At 40.8% G+C, this 17145-nt stretch overlaps 1 protein-coding gene across 2 annotated transcripts in view; it reads left to right on the top strand.

Moving 5' to 3' along the window:
• The first annotated feature begins 6580 nt into the window (after window positions 1-6580).
• Window positions 6581-17145, top strand: part of OCRL (OCRL inositol polyphosphate-5-phosphatase) — a 53440-nt gene continuing 42875 nt past the window's right edge. For both annotated transcript variants that reach the window (XM_032428277.1, XM_032428276.1), the window contains exons 1-4: window positions 6581-6788; window positions 7061-7131; window positions 12502-12581; window positions 16031-16069. In XM_032428277.1, coding sequence (XP_032284168.1) covers window positions 6750-6788; window positions 7061-7131; window positions 12502-12581; window positions 16031-16069 — 229 coding nt within the window. In that variant the 5' untranslated portion in view covers window positions 6581-6749. The remainder of the gene's footprint in view (window positions 6789-7060; window positions 7132-12501; window positions 12582-16030; window positions 16070-17145) is intronic.

Below are 17145 nucleotides of genomic sequence, written 5' to 3'. Positions count from 1 at the left end.
ATCTATGTTAAGCAGGCCTGTTTCTGCCTTTGCAGGCCCTAAGCTCTCTCACTTGTGAACGCTTCAGCCAGCATCATATTAAACATATTAAAATGCATCCACATCCTGCATTAAATATTTATATTTTTGCTATAAATTTTTGAAAGGGCTTTTGTAATTTTTCTCTTGAAATTATTTGTCTGTGCATAACTAATTTAATTTATAATGGCTGTGATTCCTCCATAATCATTATGCATACTTGGACATTCTTGGGAAGTGAGAAGATCCAACCTAAAAATTGTTTTCAAAGACAGTGGATTTTTTAATAAATTGAAAATTTAATAATTAATGAACTTGATATATTTTGTAGCCATTTAATTAAATTATTTTTGAGTTTTCCCATTTTTTTTTAGTATTTTATACTCTCTTCTTAAGATCTCACTTTATTTTATCTCTAAAAGCCTGTAAGTTGTAAGCTCTTAGTTACAGTTGTCTAATAGATAAAAAATAGGCACTGAGCACTGACTTAGGTGTGTGTGTGTGTGTGTGTGTGTGTGTGTCATGTGTTGTGTGTTTGTGGTGGTGGTGAAGGTGGTGAGACTCATGTTTTCTTGAAGCTAGAATTTCATGTATTTGAATTTTGTTCAATGACCATTTAACTCTTTGCATTGAATGTTTCTTGCATGTAAATACAAGTATAGGGCATAAGACCTTTATTTAGTTAGGCAAATTGCCATCTGATGATGATAGGTGAGAATGATCAGAGATATACATTAAGGAATTTACTATAGAATTGACAAAACTTGAGTTATTAAATACTATAGATGAAGGTGAGCAGGTTCACCAATAAACCTGAAGTTTTGGGGCGCCTGGGTGGCTCAGATGGTTAAGCGTCTGCCTTCGGCTCAGGTCATGATCCCAGGGTCCTGGGATCGAGTCCCGCATCGGGCTCCCTGCTAGGCAGGGAGCCTGCTTCTTTCTCTGCCTCTGCCTCTCTCTCATGAATAAATAAATAAAACATTTAAAAAAAAAAACCTGAAGTTTCAAATTGGACTGACTAGTTAAACAGTGATATCATTAACAAGTATAGCTAAGTCAGAAGGTGGTTGTAGATAAAATAATGATTTTAGCCAACCTACAAAAATTTTTTAACACCTACATAAGCACTTAAGTAAGCACAGTCCCCGAAGTGATACTTAAAAAGATACAATAATTTGCTGCTGGATCAGACCTAGGGAATGATTATATTGGTCAAGCTTGCTTTCCTTCTCTCTCCTGGCCCTAGGCTGAGGGGATACATATCTTTACCTAATTTTGACTCCAGGATCAGCTATTCCAATGTATCACAACTACCACTTTAGACTCCCTCACTCCATGACTTCTGCTTTACCTGCTATACCAATTCCCAAGCTTAGTGCACCTTCTTGGTATATTTTCTCTACTCTTGCTTTTCATCTGCCAAGCATTGCCAAAGAAAATTACAGATCTTTGTTGATTTGGACTGCCATAGAAATTCAGGTTATTTGCCTCCAACTGGGCTCTCTCTCTGTTGCTCTAAAACACCTTATTAAAAAGATTTTATTTACATTTATTCATTTGAGAGAGAGAGGGAGAGAGGGAAAGCCAGCATGGGCGCGTACGAGTTGGGGAGGGGCAGAGGGAGAGGGAGAAGCAGACACCCAGCTAAGTGGGTAGCTGGACATCGTGCTCCATCCCAGGACCCCAAGATCACGACCTGAGCCAAAGTCAGACACTTAACCAACTGAGCCACCCAGGCACTCCTCTAAAACCCCTTAATTTTTCTGGACTCACTGTCATTCTCCAACAGTGTCTTTTCCTTCCTTCTCCACCTTATTCACGTTCCCAAGCCCTCTCTCTCAACTTCAGTTTCATTAAATTAAATGTGATAATTCAGGTAGGGCAGTTACCATAATGCCTGACACATAGAGGGTTCTCAATAAACACTGTTAGTACTGTTAATACTGAATGAGCTGCATAATGTGTTTGGTTAAAAAGTTCTGACTTTGGAGTCCGACAAACATTAAGTTTGAATCTTAATTTTGACATTTACTAGTTAATGGGCAAGTTGCTAAACCTCTCCAAGTCTCAGTTTTCTCATCTTTAAAATGGAAACAATAATATTACTATTTTACAGGGATTTAGTGAGGATTAAATGAAAGTGTGTATGTAAATCCATGTGGAGAGTGTCTGTCACATGAGTATTCAACATTAGCCACCAGGATTATTACTGGTATTACTATTATAACACCCACTTATTACTTTTTTTTGGAGAAAGTCATCATCTCCCCTGTGAGAGACCACAGTTTTTAGTGTCCTCACCTCAATGTATTTCCATTTTTTCACAACCTCTTAATCTTTACAACAAATATTTGAGTACTCCACTATATGCTGGGCACTGTTTCAGATCCTGAAGATATGTAGATTCGGAGGAAGAAATCTCTCTCCTCTTCCCTAAAGTTGACTCCTGGGGCGCCTGGGTGGCTCAGTCGTTAAGCGTCTGCCTTCGGCTCAGGTCATGATCTCAGGGTCCTGAGATCGAGCCCTGCATCCGGCTCCCTCCATCCGGCTCTGTGCTCAGCGGGAAGCCTGCTTCTCCCTCTCCCACTCCCCCTGCTTGTGTTCCTGCTCTCGCTATCTCTCTGTGTCAAATAAATAAATAGAATCTTTAAAAATAAATAAATAAATACATAAATAAATAAAGTTGATTCCTCCATCTGTACCTTGGATCCTTGTTCTTCCCAATTACCAGGGGATTTTTTTTTTTTAATTTTATTTATTTGTTTGAGAGAGAGAGAGAGAGATTGAGCATGAGCGGGGGGGGGGGGGGGGGGGGGGGGGGGGGGGGGGGGGGGGGGGGGGGGGGGGAGGGGCGGGGGGGCGGGGGGGGCGCCCGGCCCGGGGGCCGGGGGGGGGAGGGGGCGGCGGCAGGGCAGAGGGAGTGGGAGAAACAGGCTCCCTGCTGAGCAGGGACCCCCCCCAAAGCAGGGCTGGATCCCAGGACCCCTGAGATCATGACCTGAGCCGAAGGCAGATGCTTAACTGACTGAGCCACCCAGGCGCCCCTGGAGGATTTTTCTTATAACTTTTCTGTTTCCCTCTTCTAGTATCTTAAATTTCTCCCTCTTCGGGGGCCCCTGCCCCTTTGCTTTAAAATGGCTTCAGGTTTTGTCAAGAATTTCTGACTCTTCTAATTAATTGAATTAAAATTGTATTTCACTGCTTTTTATTTCCAAGCCTCTTCAGTACATGGTGTCTTGTTTCCATTTCCTCACAATACAGTCCCTTCTCAATTCCCTGTCATCTTGTTTCCCTCCTCACTACTTACTGAAACCACGTACTTAGTGGTCTCCAGTGACTTCCTTGACACATCCAAAAAGTCTCTCTATCCTCATTTTTCCATGCAGCATTTCACACTGCTAAACTTCCCCTGCATATTACTTCCTTGCTTTTCATTTTCATTGATTGTAAACAATTTCAAATGCAGGAAAGTACATAAAATAATATAAACAATATATGTACCCACCACCCAGTTCTATCGAATCTTGCAACACTAACTTTTAGATTTTGTTTAAAGAAATAAATATTATACATATAATTGATATTACCTGTATGCCTCTCCCCAGTCTCAATCCACTCCCTCCCTTGAATTTGGTTATGATTATGCCCTTTCATGTTTTATATACTATTACTATGTTATCTATGTAGCCATAAGCAACAGATAATATTTTCAGACTTTATATACGTAGTCTACTGCACATGTTCAGCTCTTTTTGCTCAACATTATGTTTTGAGATTTAACTCTGTTAATACATAGCTCGAATTATTCATTTTAGTTTCAAAATAGTATTTAACTTCATGAATACTATGATTTATTTGTCCATTCACCTGCTGATGGACATTTATTTTGCTTCCCCTTTTTTTTGAGAGTACAAGTAATGCTATAATGAACATTCTTTTTTTAAATTTATTTATATATTTATTTGAGAGAGACCACGTGCACGATTGCACATGCATGCTAGTTGGGGGGGAGGAGCAGAGGGAGAGAATCCCAAGCAGACTCTGCGCTGAGGGTGGAGCCTGATGTGGGGCTCGATCCCACAACCCTGAGATCCCGACACTGAGATGATGGAGCTGAAACCAAGAGCCTTTGCCCAACTGACTGAGCCACCCAGGCGTCCCTGCAATGAGCATTCTTTTACATGTCTTCTTGTGCATAAAGGTTAGAGTTTTGCCTGGGTTTATACCTAGAAATGGAATTTCTGGGTTGAAGTGTATTACATATTCAACTTTATTAGGCAATGTCAAATTTCTCTTCACAGCAGTTCTACCAGCTTATGCTCCTTCCAGCAGTGGATCAGAGTTTCATCTGTTCTACATCCTCAACAACACTTGGTATTATCTGAATTTTTAAATTTTGCCAAACCAATAGTCGTGAAATGCTACCTCATCATTTTAGTTTTCAATTTCTCTGAATAGTAATGAAGTGAAACACCCTTTCATGTCTTTTTTTTAAGTTCTTATTTATTTAACTAATCTCTACACCCACCACAGGGCTCATGGGGCTTGAACTCATGACCCTGAAATCAAGAGTCACATGCTCTTCTGACTGAGCCAGCCAGGCACCCCCATCCTTTCATGTCTTTATTGGCCATTTGAGTTTCTTTGAATATGAATTGCTTGTTCATATATTTTGTCAATTTTTCTACTAGGTTTCTTTCTTTTTCTCACTGATTTATAAGAGGTCTTATACATTCTGGACACTAATTCATTCATTAATTTAATCAATATTTTTCTAGCATATACTTTGTTCCAGGAATGGTTGTAGGTTCTGGGAATGTAGTTATGAACAAAACAGACAAAATTTCTGCCCTCGTGGAACTTACATTCTCATGGGGGAAGGTAAATAATAGACAAGATCAATAAGTAAAATAGATAAAATAATGGATAGTGATAAATCTTATGGGAAAAAAATGAACATGGAAGATGAATGAAGAGGCATGTTTTTGTGAAAGTGGGTAAGGAGATTGTTGAATTGCAATTTTAAATAAAGCTGTCTAGGAAGTCTTCACTGAGAAAGTGACATTTGAGCAAAGACCTGAAGGAGGTGAAAGTGCAGGAAAATAACAAGAGCAAAGGCCCTGAAGCAAGAGTGTGCCTAGAAAGTTCTAGGAATAACAAGGAGCAGTGTGACTAGGCAGAGTGAGTTGCAGAGAGTGGTGGGAGAGAATTCTGTAAGGTGATGACAGCTAGAAGTATAGAACCTCATAGGTTATCCTTTGTCAGTTAAATGTATCAAAAATATCTTCTCCCAGTCTGTGGCTTGTCTTTTAACTTGTTTATGTTGTCTCGAAGTACCTGCATTTTGAAATTTAATGTAGTTAAACGTATTTATCAATTCCTTTATTGCTTGTGCTGTCTGGTGTCTTAAGTAGTCATTCTTATTCCTTATTCCAAGCTCGTAAAGATATTCTCCTATTTTCTTCTGAAAGTTTTAAAGTTTTGCTTTATCACGTTTGGATCTTGAATCCACTTGGAATTGAATTTTTCCTATATGGTATGAGGTAGGGATCTAGTTTTATAATTTTCTATATGGATGATCCAGAGTCCCAGAACCATTTAGTGAATAATCCATTCTTTTTCCACTGATTTGGAATGCCGCATATGTTGCATATCAACTTTCCGTATATGTGTGTGAATCTGTTTGGGGCTCTGTATTCTGTTCTATTGGTCTGACCAGCTCCACACTGTCATAATTACCATAGCTTTAAGATCAGTCTTGCTATCTACTCCACTGTAGATTCTTGAGCAAGTAAAAAACACAATTGAAACATTACTTGGGGAAGAATGTTCTTATGGTTATCAACAGAGTAAAACGGTCAAAGGAGAGATCACAAGGACTACCAGTAAAGTGATGGGGGTGCAAATGGAGAGAAAACAAGGAATCTGAAAGTAATTCCAAAGAAAATATTAATAACGTTTGTTGACCAGTGGGATACAGAGAAATTAGGAGAAAGGAAGAAAGCACATGGCTTCGAAGTTTCAAGCCTGAGTGGCTGTGTTAAATGATGAGTTAGTTTTGTCATCCAGTATTGTGTTAACCAGTGGGATATGTTGGGCAGGGGGTCTGGACCCGGGAAGTGTATTTGGTCGTTGTCTCGTTAGAGATGACGGGGGGGGGGGGGCACAAAGGAAGAGCTAAGATCTGAGCTTTGGGGATTTTTCTAAAGATGTAGGTGGTGGAAGGAAGAAGGGGAAGGGGAAAACATCTAAGAGGTAGGCTAACCAGCAAGGTGTGTTATAACTGTAATAAGGATTTCTTCACTGGATTTAGGTCCTATTGGTCCAACACATTTGAGTTCTCTCATAGTTATAGCTGTGTTTTGTTTCTATGGCAATTTTCGAAGCCCACAGAACAATTCTGGTGTCAGGGGCAGCATTTAAAACGCACTCCTCCCTGGACGTGGTAGAGACGCCCCCGGTCCGTCGGTTCTCTCGCTGCAGTTCCGCAGGTTGGCCGCAGGGGGCGAAATCTGCGGCGGCCTGGAAAACTGGCGGGGGCGCGAGGCGCCGCTCTCTCTCGGGTCAGGCTCTCGGCTCTCGGCTCGGCTCCCGGCTCCCGGCTCCCGGTGCCCTGCGTGGAGCTGTTCCTCAAACGACGCGCAGCCGAGGACTGTGGGTGAGGACACGGGAGGCAGTGTCGTCGGATCCGCCCGCAGTCCGCAGCTCCACTGAGCCCGGAGGCCGCCGGGATGGAGCCGCGGCTCCCGGTCGGAGCCCAGCCCCTTGCCGTATCCGCCTGAGGGAAGGGGGAGGGGAGGCCAGGCTGGGCGGGCGGGGGGGTGGGGGTCGGGGGAACTGCGGAACGCGGTGGAGGGGTTGGGGGGCGGTCGGGCCCAGAGGCCGAGCGGAGCGGGGGAAGGGGGCCGGCGCGGGAGACGATGCCTTGGGCAGTGGGGAGGGGGGCAGAGGGGTCGGAGCCTCCTTCCAACCCGCACCGCGCCACCCCTCCCTGGCCGCGCATCTGGAGGAGACCCTTGACTAGTGCCTGCATACTATCGAGGGTATGGAGATGAAGGGTACTCTCCGGGAGCCCTGCGCCCTGACGCTAGCCCAAAGGAACGGGCAATATGAGTAAGTAACCACCTGATTCCCACGGAGGAGGGGAGCCTGCCAACTCCCAACGCCAAACCGCGACAAGCCACCCACCCTCCTCCCCCTGAGGCTGCGTGGGCAACAGGTTCAGGCCCAGGTGTGAAGTGCGAGTGCTGTAGGCATGGGGCTTTGTCCCCAACTTCCAAGCCGCCAGATCGCTCCTGGCAGTGTGGTTCAGTGGAAAGGACTCAACAGGCGGGCGTTGAAGCAGGAAGCCTGGGTTTTTAGTTCCTGCCTCTGCAACTGACAAGTGTTGTGTAACCTTGGGCAAGTCAATAATGCTTTCGGGGTCTTGGTGTCCTCATCAGTTAAATAAAAACATTAACTGCCTTTACTTTATAGACTTTGAAGTTGTAACTGGAAGAATAATAAATGCAAAAATGGTTTGCAAAAAGTAAAAGTGTTATAGAAACGCTTGTTAACCTTACAGAAGTGCGTTTTCTTAACCCCATTCAACTGGTTCCTCCAGTCTCCCCACTCCCTATTCCACTTGGTTGAAGGCATATTCATTAATTCAGTAATGGTTTAGTGTACACCAGTAACTGCCTCACTTACTGACTTGACTGATAGAAAAAATAATGAAATGTGTAGAAATATAAATATTTGGCAGTTTATTAGTGTGTGTTACCTTCCATTCTGCCTTGCATTTAGAAGCTCAGTAAATACTGTTGACTGATTGAATAAAAGATTATTTTGATAAGCTATCACTACAGTTGCTGATCTCACTCCCTTTCCACTAATGCCTCATTTTAAAAGTATCCATGGTGACCACTGCGTATCATGGGCCCTATCCCTGTGTGCCCAAGCCACCTCCCTTGGTTGTTCATTGGTTTCTTGACACCAGAGTTTAAAAATCATTGATCACTTAAATCCTGTCTTCTCCCAACATTGGATTTGGCCTAAAAAGTTTTTCTCAGTCCCTGCTTTTAGACCGTCCAGACTCAGTCAGTGTCTGTGCTGTCTAATTTACACACAGGATATTACCACTAACCTAGCCTGCTCTTTTCTGAGACTCTTGGTGCAACTCTAATTGGACGTCAATTGGGCCTATGAAGTAGCTTTTCCCTAGGTCCTGTTTGGTCAGCTCTGTCGGTGTGGTAAATTCATGTTGTTTTTCCCAGATTTCATCAAACCCTGAAAGACCAGTTTAATAGTAAATTCAACAGAAAAGTGAATTGAAAAGTGAAATACCACCGCCACTTCCAAAGGCTAGAATGGGTGGAGAGATGTGACCCTTGGGTAAATCAGTAAATTTTTTGCACTTCTGTTTACTCTTCTGTAAAAACAAAATTAGGAGGATTAAGTAAAATAGCTACATTGTTGAGATGACCACAGCCTAGGATGTGGTTCCTTGGTTTGATAGGTTTAGAGCTCTAGTTAGCTAATACGGAAGTGAGCAGCTAGCCTTGAGATAAATGCCTCATTCTATCTGGCCTCCTGTACTAGGAGAACTTTTAAACTTGGAGTGGGGGACACCTGGGTGGTGTTAAGCATCTGTCTTCGGCTCATGTCATGATCCCAGGGTCCTGGGATGGAGTCCCATGTCAGGGTCCTTGCTCAGCAGGAAGCCTGCTTCTCCCTCTGCCTCTGCCGCTCCCCCTGCTTTGTGCTCTCTCTCTGACAAATAAATGAATAAAATCTAAAAAAAAGAGAAATCATTTATTGGAGACACCTGATACTGTCATATCATCTATAATCCTCAGATTCTTGTCTCATGGGTACCTTCTCTGACTTGGATTCTTCTCAGAATTTTTTTACTTTTGGGCTTTTTATCTTAGAATTTGAAGCCTGTTATAATCTTTAGTTCTGTAGTTCCTGCTGTCAACCATTGGAGAAATTTAGTTGAGAAAGTGAAATTATAATTAAAAATAAGAGGTTTTTTTGAAATAGGGAATCAAACACTTCATTTTTTTTCAAGGAAAATGGATCATGATGCAACCTGTTGTTTCATCTTTAACCTTCCTTGAACAAATCACAGTATTTCTTAGGCATAATGCCGAGTCCACATTCACAATTTGTTACTCTTTTTTGTTTGACAACTACCAAATTCTAATTTCCATTTTTTTAAAAGATTTTATTTATTTATTTATTTAAGAGAGAGAAACAGCATGAGAGGGGAGAGGGTCAGAGGGAGAAGCAGGCTCCCCGCTGAGCCAGGAGCCTGATGTGGGACTCGATCCCAGGACTCCGGGATCATGATCTGCGTCGAAGGCAGTCGCTTAACCAACTGAGCCACCCAGGCGCCCCTAATTTCCATTTTTTTTTGCCATATACCTACTATTTTTCATCATCTTGTTCTGAAAGCATGATTACATTTAAGAAGTTTTTATACTTATTTTAAGCCCTATTCTTGCTACAATTTATTTAATGACTAACACATAGTAGATATTGGGGAATTGACTTAAATTCCAAGTTTATCTTTGTTTTGTGATGGATTTTGGGGAGGTTGCACTTTAAATTGAGGTATAATTGACGTATTAGTTTCAGGTGTACAACATAATGATTCAATATTTGTATACGTTGTGAAATCACAATAAATCTAGTTAATACCCATCACCACACGGTTACAAATTTTTTCTTTTAAGAATTTTTAAGATCTACTCTCCTACTACCTTTTAAATATACAATACATTGTTATTGACAGTAGTCACCGTGCTGTACATTATATCCCCATGACTTACTTATTTTATAACTGGAAGTATATACTTTTTGACCCCCTTCATCCATTTCACCCATCCCCTACCTCTTACAACCACTGATCTGTTCTCTGTATCTGTGATTTCAGGGGTTTTTTTGTTTTTGTTTTAGATTCTACATATAAGTGAGATCGTATGGTATTTGTCTTTCTCTGACTTATTTCACTTAGAATAATGCCCTCAAGGTCCATGCATGTTGTTTGTTTCATGATGGCTTTTTTTTAAGATTTTTTTTTTTTTTAAGATTTTATTTATTTGACAGAGAGAGACACAGTGAGAGAGGGAACACAAGCAGGGGGAATGGGAGAGGGAGAAGCAGGCTTCCCGCGGAGCAGGGAGCCCGATGCAGGGCTCGATCCCAGGACCCTGGGACCATGACCTGAGCTGAAGGCAGATGCTTAACGACTGAGCCACCCAGGCGCCCCCTTTTTTAAGATTTTTATTTATTTTTGAGAGAGAGAGAGAGAGAGAGAATGAGCTGGGGGAGGGGCAGAGGGAGAAGCAGACTCCCCGCTGAGCAAGGAGCCCAGTGCAGGACTCGATCCCAGGACCCTAGGTTCATGACCTGAGCCAAAGGCAGACGCTTAACCAACTGAGCCACCCAGGCGCCCCTTCATGATGGCTTTTAACAGTACAATCCATTTGAAGTTTTACTGCTAATGTCAAACACTCTATTTCACATCTTCGTTTCTTTGAGATTATATTGGTTTGTGTTCATTTTCCCCAAAGTGAGCTCTTCCTCCTTCACTCTTGCTTTGTCAGTCTTTATCTAGTTTCTGATCTTCGTCTGGGTTTATAGAACTTTCTGCTCAACTCATGAACTTTGCTGGCTGAAAGGAGCCTGCCCAAGGGCGCCTGGGTGGTGGCTCAGTCGGTTAAGCGTGTGACTCTTGATTTTGGCTCAGGTCATGATCTCATGGGTCCTGAGATTGAGCCCCATGTCCAGCTCTGCGTTCAGTGGGGAATCTGCTTGAGATTCTCTCTCTCCCTCTCCCACTGCCCCTCCCCCCCATGCACACATGTTCTCTCTCTAAAATAAAGAAAGAAATCTTAAAAAAAGGAGCCTGCCCCATATTCCTCTAGTTGCCTTAAAATATGAACCCTTGCAAATTAGGCAAGCAGAGCCGAAAGACAGCATTAATATTTTTATTTCCCCTTAGTTCTGTCTAAGCAATTCCTTTCCCCATGTTATCTCCTTTAAAGTTAACACATTTGAAAAAAAAAATTCATAAAGCTAAAACAAGTCCCCCCAAAAGACAACAAACTAGAAATAAAACCCTTCAAAACAATGACATTTTTTTGAAGATTTTTAGTTATTTATTTAACAGCGAGAGACACAAGCAGGGGGAGTGGGAGAAGGAGAAGCAGGCTTCCCGCTGAGCAGGGAGCCCGACGTGGAGCTTGATCCCAGGACCCTGGGATCATGACCTGAGCCGAAGGCAGACGCTTAACTGAGCCACCCAGGCGCCCCACAATGACATTTTTTAATGTCAGGTTGAACAAATGGTTTAGAAAATTATCTCTGTATATAGTTTAGTTAAACTGGTTCATTTATTCAACCAATATTTATTGAGCATCCATTAGGCAGGAAGGAAAACCCAAGTAGGATATGGTCTTTGTTTTCAAAGAGCTCAAATCAGTGAGGGAAATAAATATAACTGCAATGGATGGTGTACGTGCTTTATTAGAGGGGTAAACAAAGGGGATCAGGGCTGGTTCTGCTTCGGGGAATTAGGAGAAGCTGCTAAGAGGAGGTGATATTTGAGCTAGGTCTCAGGAAGAAAAGAAGAGTATTTGTGGCAAAAAGAACCACCTGAAGACTGCCTGATTTGGGGAAGCTAGGAGATGTTCAGAATGGTTGTTTACCAGTAGGTCATACCTTGATTCTGGGCCACTAAGATAAGTAGTAAATGAAAATTAATATTTCAGGAGTGCATAGGAATTTAGAAGTCTTTCATTTCATACTGGGGGGCCAAATTCAGTCATGTTTACCTAGAAATACCATCATGAAGTTGGAAACCAGAGTAAAAACACAAGGAATGTAAAGGCCCTGGTTGTGATATCTGCTACCCTGTTGGTCATGGGTTATTTTAACTGATCCAGCTGGCTGGGCACCTCTTCTTACTTCTCCATGAACCTGTATACTTGCTTGAAGAGATAGAACCATTCTTTGGTAAAAGCCATGGGAATATAATATGAAAGCTAATTTATGAAATTTCTAATTCATTTATTCAACAAACTTGAGTGAGTACTGAGTTCCAGACACTATGCTAGGTGCTAGAAGTACTGTGGTGAAAAGACAACCATAGTCTGCCCTCATGGAGTGCACACCTAGCTACTCTTCACTCTGGTATGCATACTCTAAATGTGTATGCACTATAATTCTTGTTTTTAAGATCGTAAGCTGTGTTTAGGACATAGACTATTATATATTCTTATGGCGTAGGACAGTGTGGGTATTCAGATACTGATCATCACTAATATCCTCTTAGATCTAGAGCAATTTCTAGCTGTCGTGATGCTCAGATCCAGGGAATGAGATACAGTAAGTCTAATATAGACTAGATTTGTGTAACAACACACCAGTATATTTTGTTGTTAAATGTTTGAGTTTTTCAGTAGCTATTCATTGATGCATTCTTCTGTTTCCTAGGTTAATAATCCAGTTGCGCGAGAAGGAACAGCATGTTCAAGATATCATTCCTATAAATAGCCACTTCAGATGTGTTCAAGGTACTAGCTTTAATTGCCGAGCTAGTTTTACAATGTTTTTCCTTGGTCATTATTGCATTGTGTAATACCATACATATTTAAATACCATACATAAAATGAAATGTATTACTCTTTGCATAAAATGATAACATTACTAAGCTACCATGGAGAAGATGGTAAGTGCTTTGTCTGTGAGTGCTGAAGGGTTGTACTGAAATACTCACCTGCTTCCCTGGCTGGGGGTTAGAGATGTATGTAGTCTGTTACCTATATAGGTAGGCTTTTATGCTTATGGACCTGTATGTGGATCTAAATGACATTCTTTGGTTTAACAAACACACTGCTCATTGTAAAGTATCAAGGTCACTTGGATTCACACACATTTAGCACTTTTTCCCCACACTATTTGAAATTAAAACATTTGGCAACAAGCCTTACCAGATTTTAATACCTTACACTCAATTGTGCTGATTCTCAGACCTTGACATTGGTGAATCATAAGAAAATTGACTCCAAGGAGGAAATATTTGGCTTCCTGCCCTCAAATTTGGGGACAAAGAACAGAAAATCTGTTGTTTCATCTGCTACAATGATACTCAAAATTTGGGAGGTTTATGTGGGAGGTGTTGCTTCTGTTATCTCACATTGCTCTAGAAGGGAAATTGATTACTAGAGAACAAATGCATTATGTTTCCAGTGGGTTCATTGGCGTCATCAAAAAGAAAGTATTCTGTATCAGTTGTAGCTTTTTGAAAAACTTGAATATTGCCTTGCATAGATTTTTTTTCTTAAGTTACATTGAACTTTTTTTTATCACAAAAGTAATACATATACTGTAGAAAGTTTGGAAAGACTAGAAAAGTATAAAGAAAATAAGTACATTCCCATTCTTCAGAGATAAACACGTAACATTTTCCCTTTTTTCTACACATGTAATTTTTAGGGTGGGCAGAACTCATACTATATGTAATTTTTTGCGTGTTCTGCATGCCATCACATTATGATTGCTTTTCCATGCTATTAATAGGTATGTACTATGCCATTTTATGAAGAGCCCATAATGTAGTTATATCCGTGTTTGACATTTCAGGTTTTTTTTCACTAGTTTAAATAGTAATGTGATGAATATCTCTGTACATAAATCTTCTTGCACATCTCTTATTAGGATTTATTCCTGTAAGTAGAAATACTAAATGGGTATGACTTTTTTTTTAATGGGTATGACTTTTAAAGACAATATATATTAAGAATTAAAAATACCTGCAATGAATAGTATCCACATTGTATAGAAGAATGAAATAGCCATTTAGCCTGCCCTGTGTGAGAGGGACATACTGAATAAGGCACCTGCATGCCATAGTAAGTTGCTGTGGTCATTTTACTTTTCATGGTGTAGCACCATTTATTACATACCTAGCCCTTTAAGGAGGTGAAAAGCCAAAGAACATGACCTTAGGTTTTAGCATCCTATTAACTCTATACCTATTTTGTACTATTTCTACAGCTTCTTTTACCCTATTTCTCTTAGTATTCTTTTTTAATAAGAAATAGATGATAGATTGTTAGATTGTTAAATTGTATTTTAAGAAAATATACGTAGTATATACACATAGTAGTTCCCCGTAACAAAAGGAACAGTTACTTCCTTGAGTTTTTACATCCTTTCTGTTTCCCAACCTGTGCATCTATTTTGATAAGTCTATAAATACTTGGGTTTTTTTTTTTTTTAAGATTTTATTTATTTGACAGAGAGAGAGACAGCGAGAGAGGGAACACAAGCAGGGGGAGTGGGAGAGGGAGAAGCAGGCTTCCCGCGGAGCAGGGAGCCCGATGCGGGGCTCGATCCCAGGACCCTGGGATCATGACGTGAGCCGAAGGCAGATGCTTAATGACTGAGCCACCCAGGCGCCCCAATACTTGGGTTTTAAAGAATTAAAGTTACTGAAGAAGAGTGGGGAACTTACAGTACTTATGTCCTGATGTACTATTGTCCCTTGCTTCATCATGCTAATGAGAATATTGAGGCTATTTTTTTTAATTTTTTTTAAAGATTTTTATTTATTTATTTGAGAGAGAGAGAGAGAGCATGAGAGAGGGGAGGGTCAGAGGGAGAAGCAGACTCCCCAGGAGCAGGAAGCCCGATGTGGGACTCAATCCCGGGACTCCAGGATCATGACCTGAGCTGAAGGCAGTCACTTAACCAGCTGAGCCACCCAGGTGCCCCGAGGCTATTTTTTTAATATTAGACAACTACTCACCAGTAGCTACTGTAGTAACTGAATAATGGGGCCAAATATATAATCCAGGCTTGTGAGGGAGCAAGAAAAGGCTGAGACTACTGGATCTGGCCAAGGGAAATCCAGGGTAATCGTAAGGAGTCAGTACCCAGAGTTCAACTAGCCAGGAGGGTCTTACAGGTGCTGTTGGCCAAATCCAGGGAAGTCAGAGAGGAAGAGATGGGTTACATCTAGACACTGGAGGTAAGGAAGGAAGTGCAAGAGAGTCATCTGGGAGAAAAGAGAACTCTGAACTTGGAGACTGTGCTTTGCCCTGTTTTATACTTCCTTGTTGGGTGTGATAGTCCTGATCCCAGGTATTAATTGTAGCCTGAAGGTCAAGAGCTTAAAGTATTCTCTGATCCTAAACGGGGCAGAGGCAGAGGAAATGAGATCACTGGGAAGTTTTCAGAGACAAAATCTGAGTTAAGAAAGTAATTCACCTCTAGGCCTTTGGGGTCACTTCCTTGGCTTTTTTTTTTTTTTTTTTAGATTTTTAAAAATTTATTCATTTTTAGAGAGTGGGGGGAGGACGAGAGGAGGAGGGAGCCCCACACATGGAGCCCACGGAGCCGGATGGAGCCGGATGCAGATGTGGGGCTCTATCCCATGACCCTGAGATCATGACCTAAACTGAAATCAAGAGTTGGACGCTCAACCAACTGAGCCACCCAGGTGCCCCTTGGCTTTCTATAAGAATTATCTAGGGGCGCCTGGCTGGTTTAGTCAGTAGGGCATGTGACTCTTGATCTCGGTGTTATAAGTTTGAACCCCACGTTGAGTGTAGAGATTACTTAAAAATAAAATCTTTTTTAAAAAAAGAATTAACTAAGTGACGCAGTTAGATTATATTAAATCAGTATGTTATAGTTGAGGGGAATTAAACTCACCTTCACTTGAATTAACATGTTTATATTGCCTGCTATTATCGTTCCTTGATTTGCTTTGAGGTGTTCCATTTGGTTATTCAGTTTAGTTTTCTTTTAGTTGAATTGCTCAATATCTTTAGAACCTAGTGCTTCCAAAATCCATTTTTAAAAATGCTAAACAAAAAAGCAAAGGATTTTTAAAATGTTTTCTAAGACCTAGGAGTGGTGACTGCGAGAAGCAGTTATTTACTTAGGCGTATACTTCTTTTAGTTGTAATGAATGGTTTTCTCTCCCCTGATCCTGTTCTTTCTTCTTTTCCCTCAGAAGCAGAAGAAACTCTTTTGATTGATATAGCTTCAAACAGTGAGTACCATTCTGAATGGAATTTATTTTCATTCAACATATATTTAATTGAATACCCACTAAGACCCCTTTTTTGGCACATTTTAATTTTACCATCTTATCCTGTGTTCTTCGTTTTCTTAAGGCAGCCGTACAAGTTAACTTTGCCCCCTAAAAACATTTAGTCTAAACATAAGAAAAAGCAGGTGGCTGGCAAGAATCTTTAAAAAGTTGAAGATGTGATCTGCTTCTCTAATGCTGAACTTCTTTGAGCCATCAGTATTTTTACCATCAGTGGTTTTATGTCTTTTTTAACTGCTGTTATATTTTAACATTTTTTCTCAACTCGCTTTTTATTTTTGCATATTAAATCATAATGTTTTCCTTTATTCGTTATATTATTTTGGGAGGCTATAGAGTCCCTCTTGTACTGGGGATACCTTGCTTGTCTTGGGCTACCTCTTTTTCCTTAAAATAATTTTGGTCTTTTATTTAAGCTCCATCTCCTCAAGGCATCCCTTTATCAGAAAGAACATGGTCTTCTTTCTCACTGTTTCAGTTTTCTCATTTTTATCTGTTTGAAGCAAATCATCATTGACTTTCTATGCAAGCTGTTCTCTGTTTATCATCTAATTGTACTGTGTTATGGGGAGGAGAAAATGGGCACTTGAATGCTACCTTGACGACTCAGTGGTTGCTATGGAAAAGAGTTTGTGACCACATGAATGTAAAACCGGTTGCCTTATCTCTTGCTTGAGTCCTTGGATGAGTGGGGTTTAGCCCTTAGCTTGGGGCTATGGGTTATACATAATTTTGTTTAGAAACAGTCCCTGTCCTTGCCACCATTAATTTGTATTGAACAGTTTAGATAGGCTTTTTCTGATTTGGGTTTTATTATTCTTTTCTTTGGTCATGGATTTTAGAAGTCTTAAGGGTTAATTCTGAAAAGCTAAATAAACCTAGCTGCTGATTTCTGCAGGTATCCAAGAGAGCAAATAACTTACTATCTATGTCTTATTGTGCTTAGAAAGGAGAAGGCAGAAACAACACTAAAAAAGCAAAATTTGAGCAAAGGCAGTTCAGTAGTGACTGACATT

This window comes from Phoca vitulina, unplaced genomic scaffold (assembly GCF_004348235.1).
Source record: "Phoca vitulina isolate PV1807 unplaced genomic scaffold, GSC_HSeal_1.0 scaffold39, whole genome shotgun sequence".
Taxonomy (NCBI): domain Eukaryota; kingdom Metazoa; phylum Chordata; class Mammalia; order Carnivora; family Phocidae; genus Phoca; species Phoca vitulina.
The sequence above is the reverse complement of the archived record's forward strand: the minus strand, read 5'-3'. Positions and strand labels throughout refer to the sequence as shown.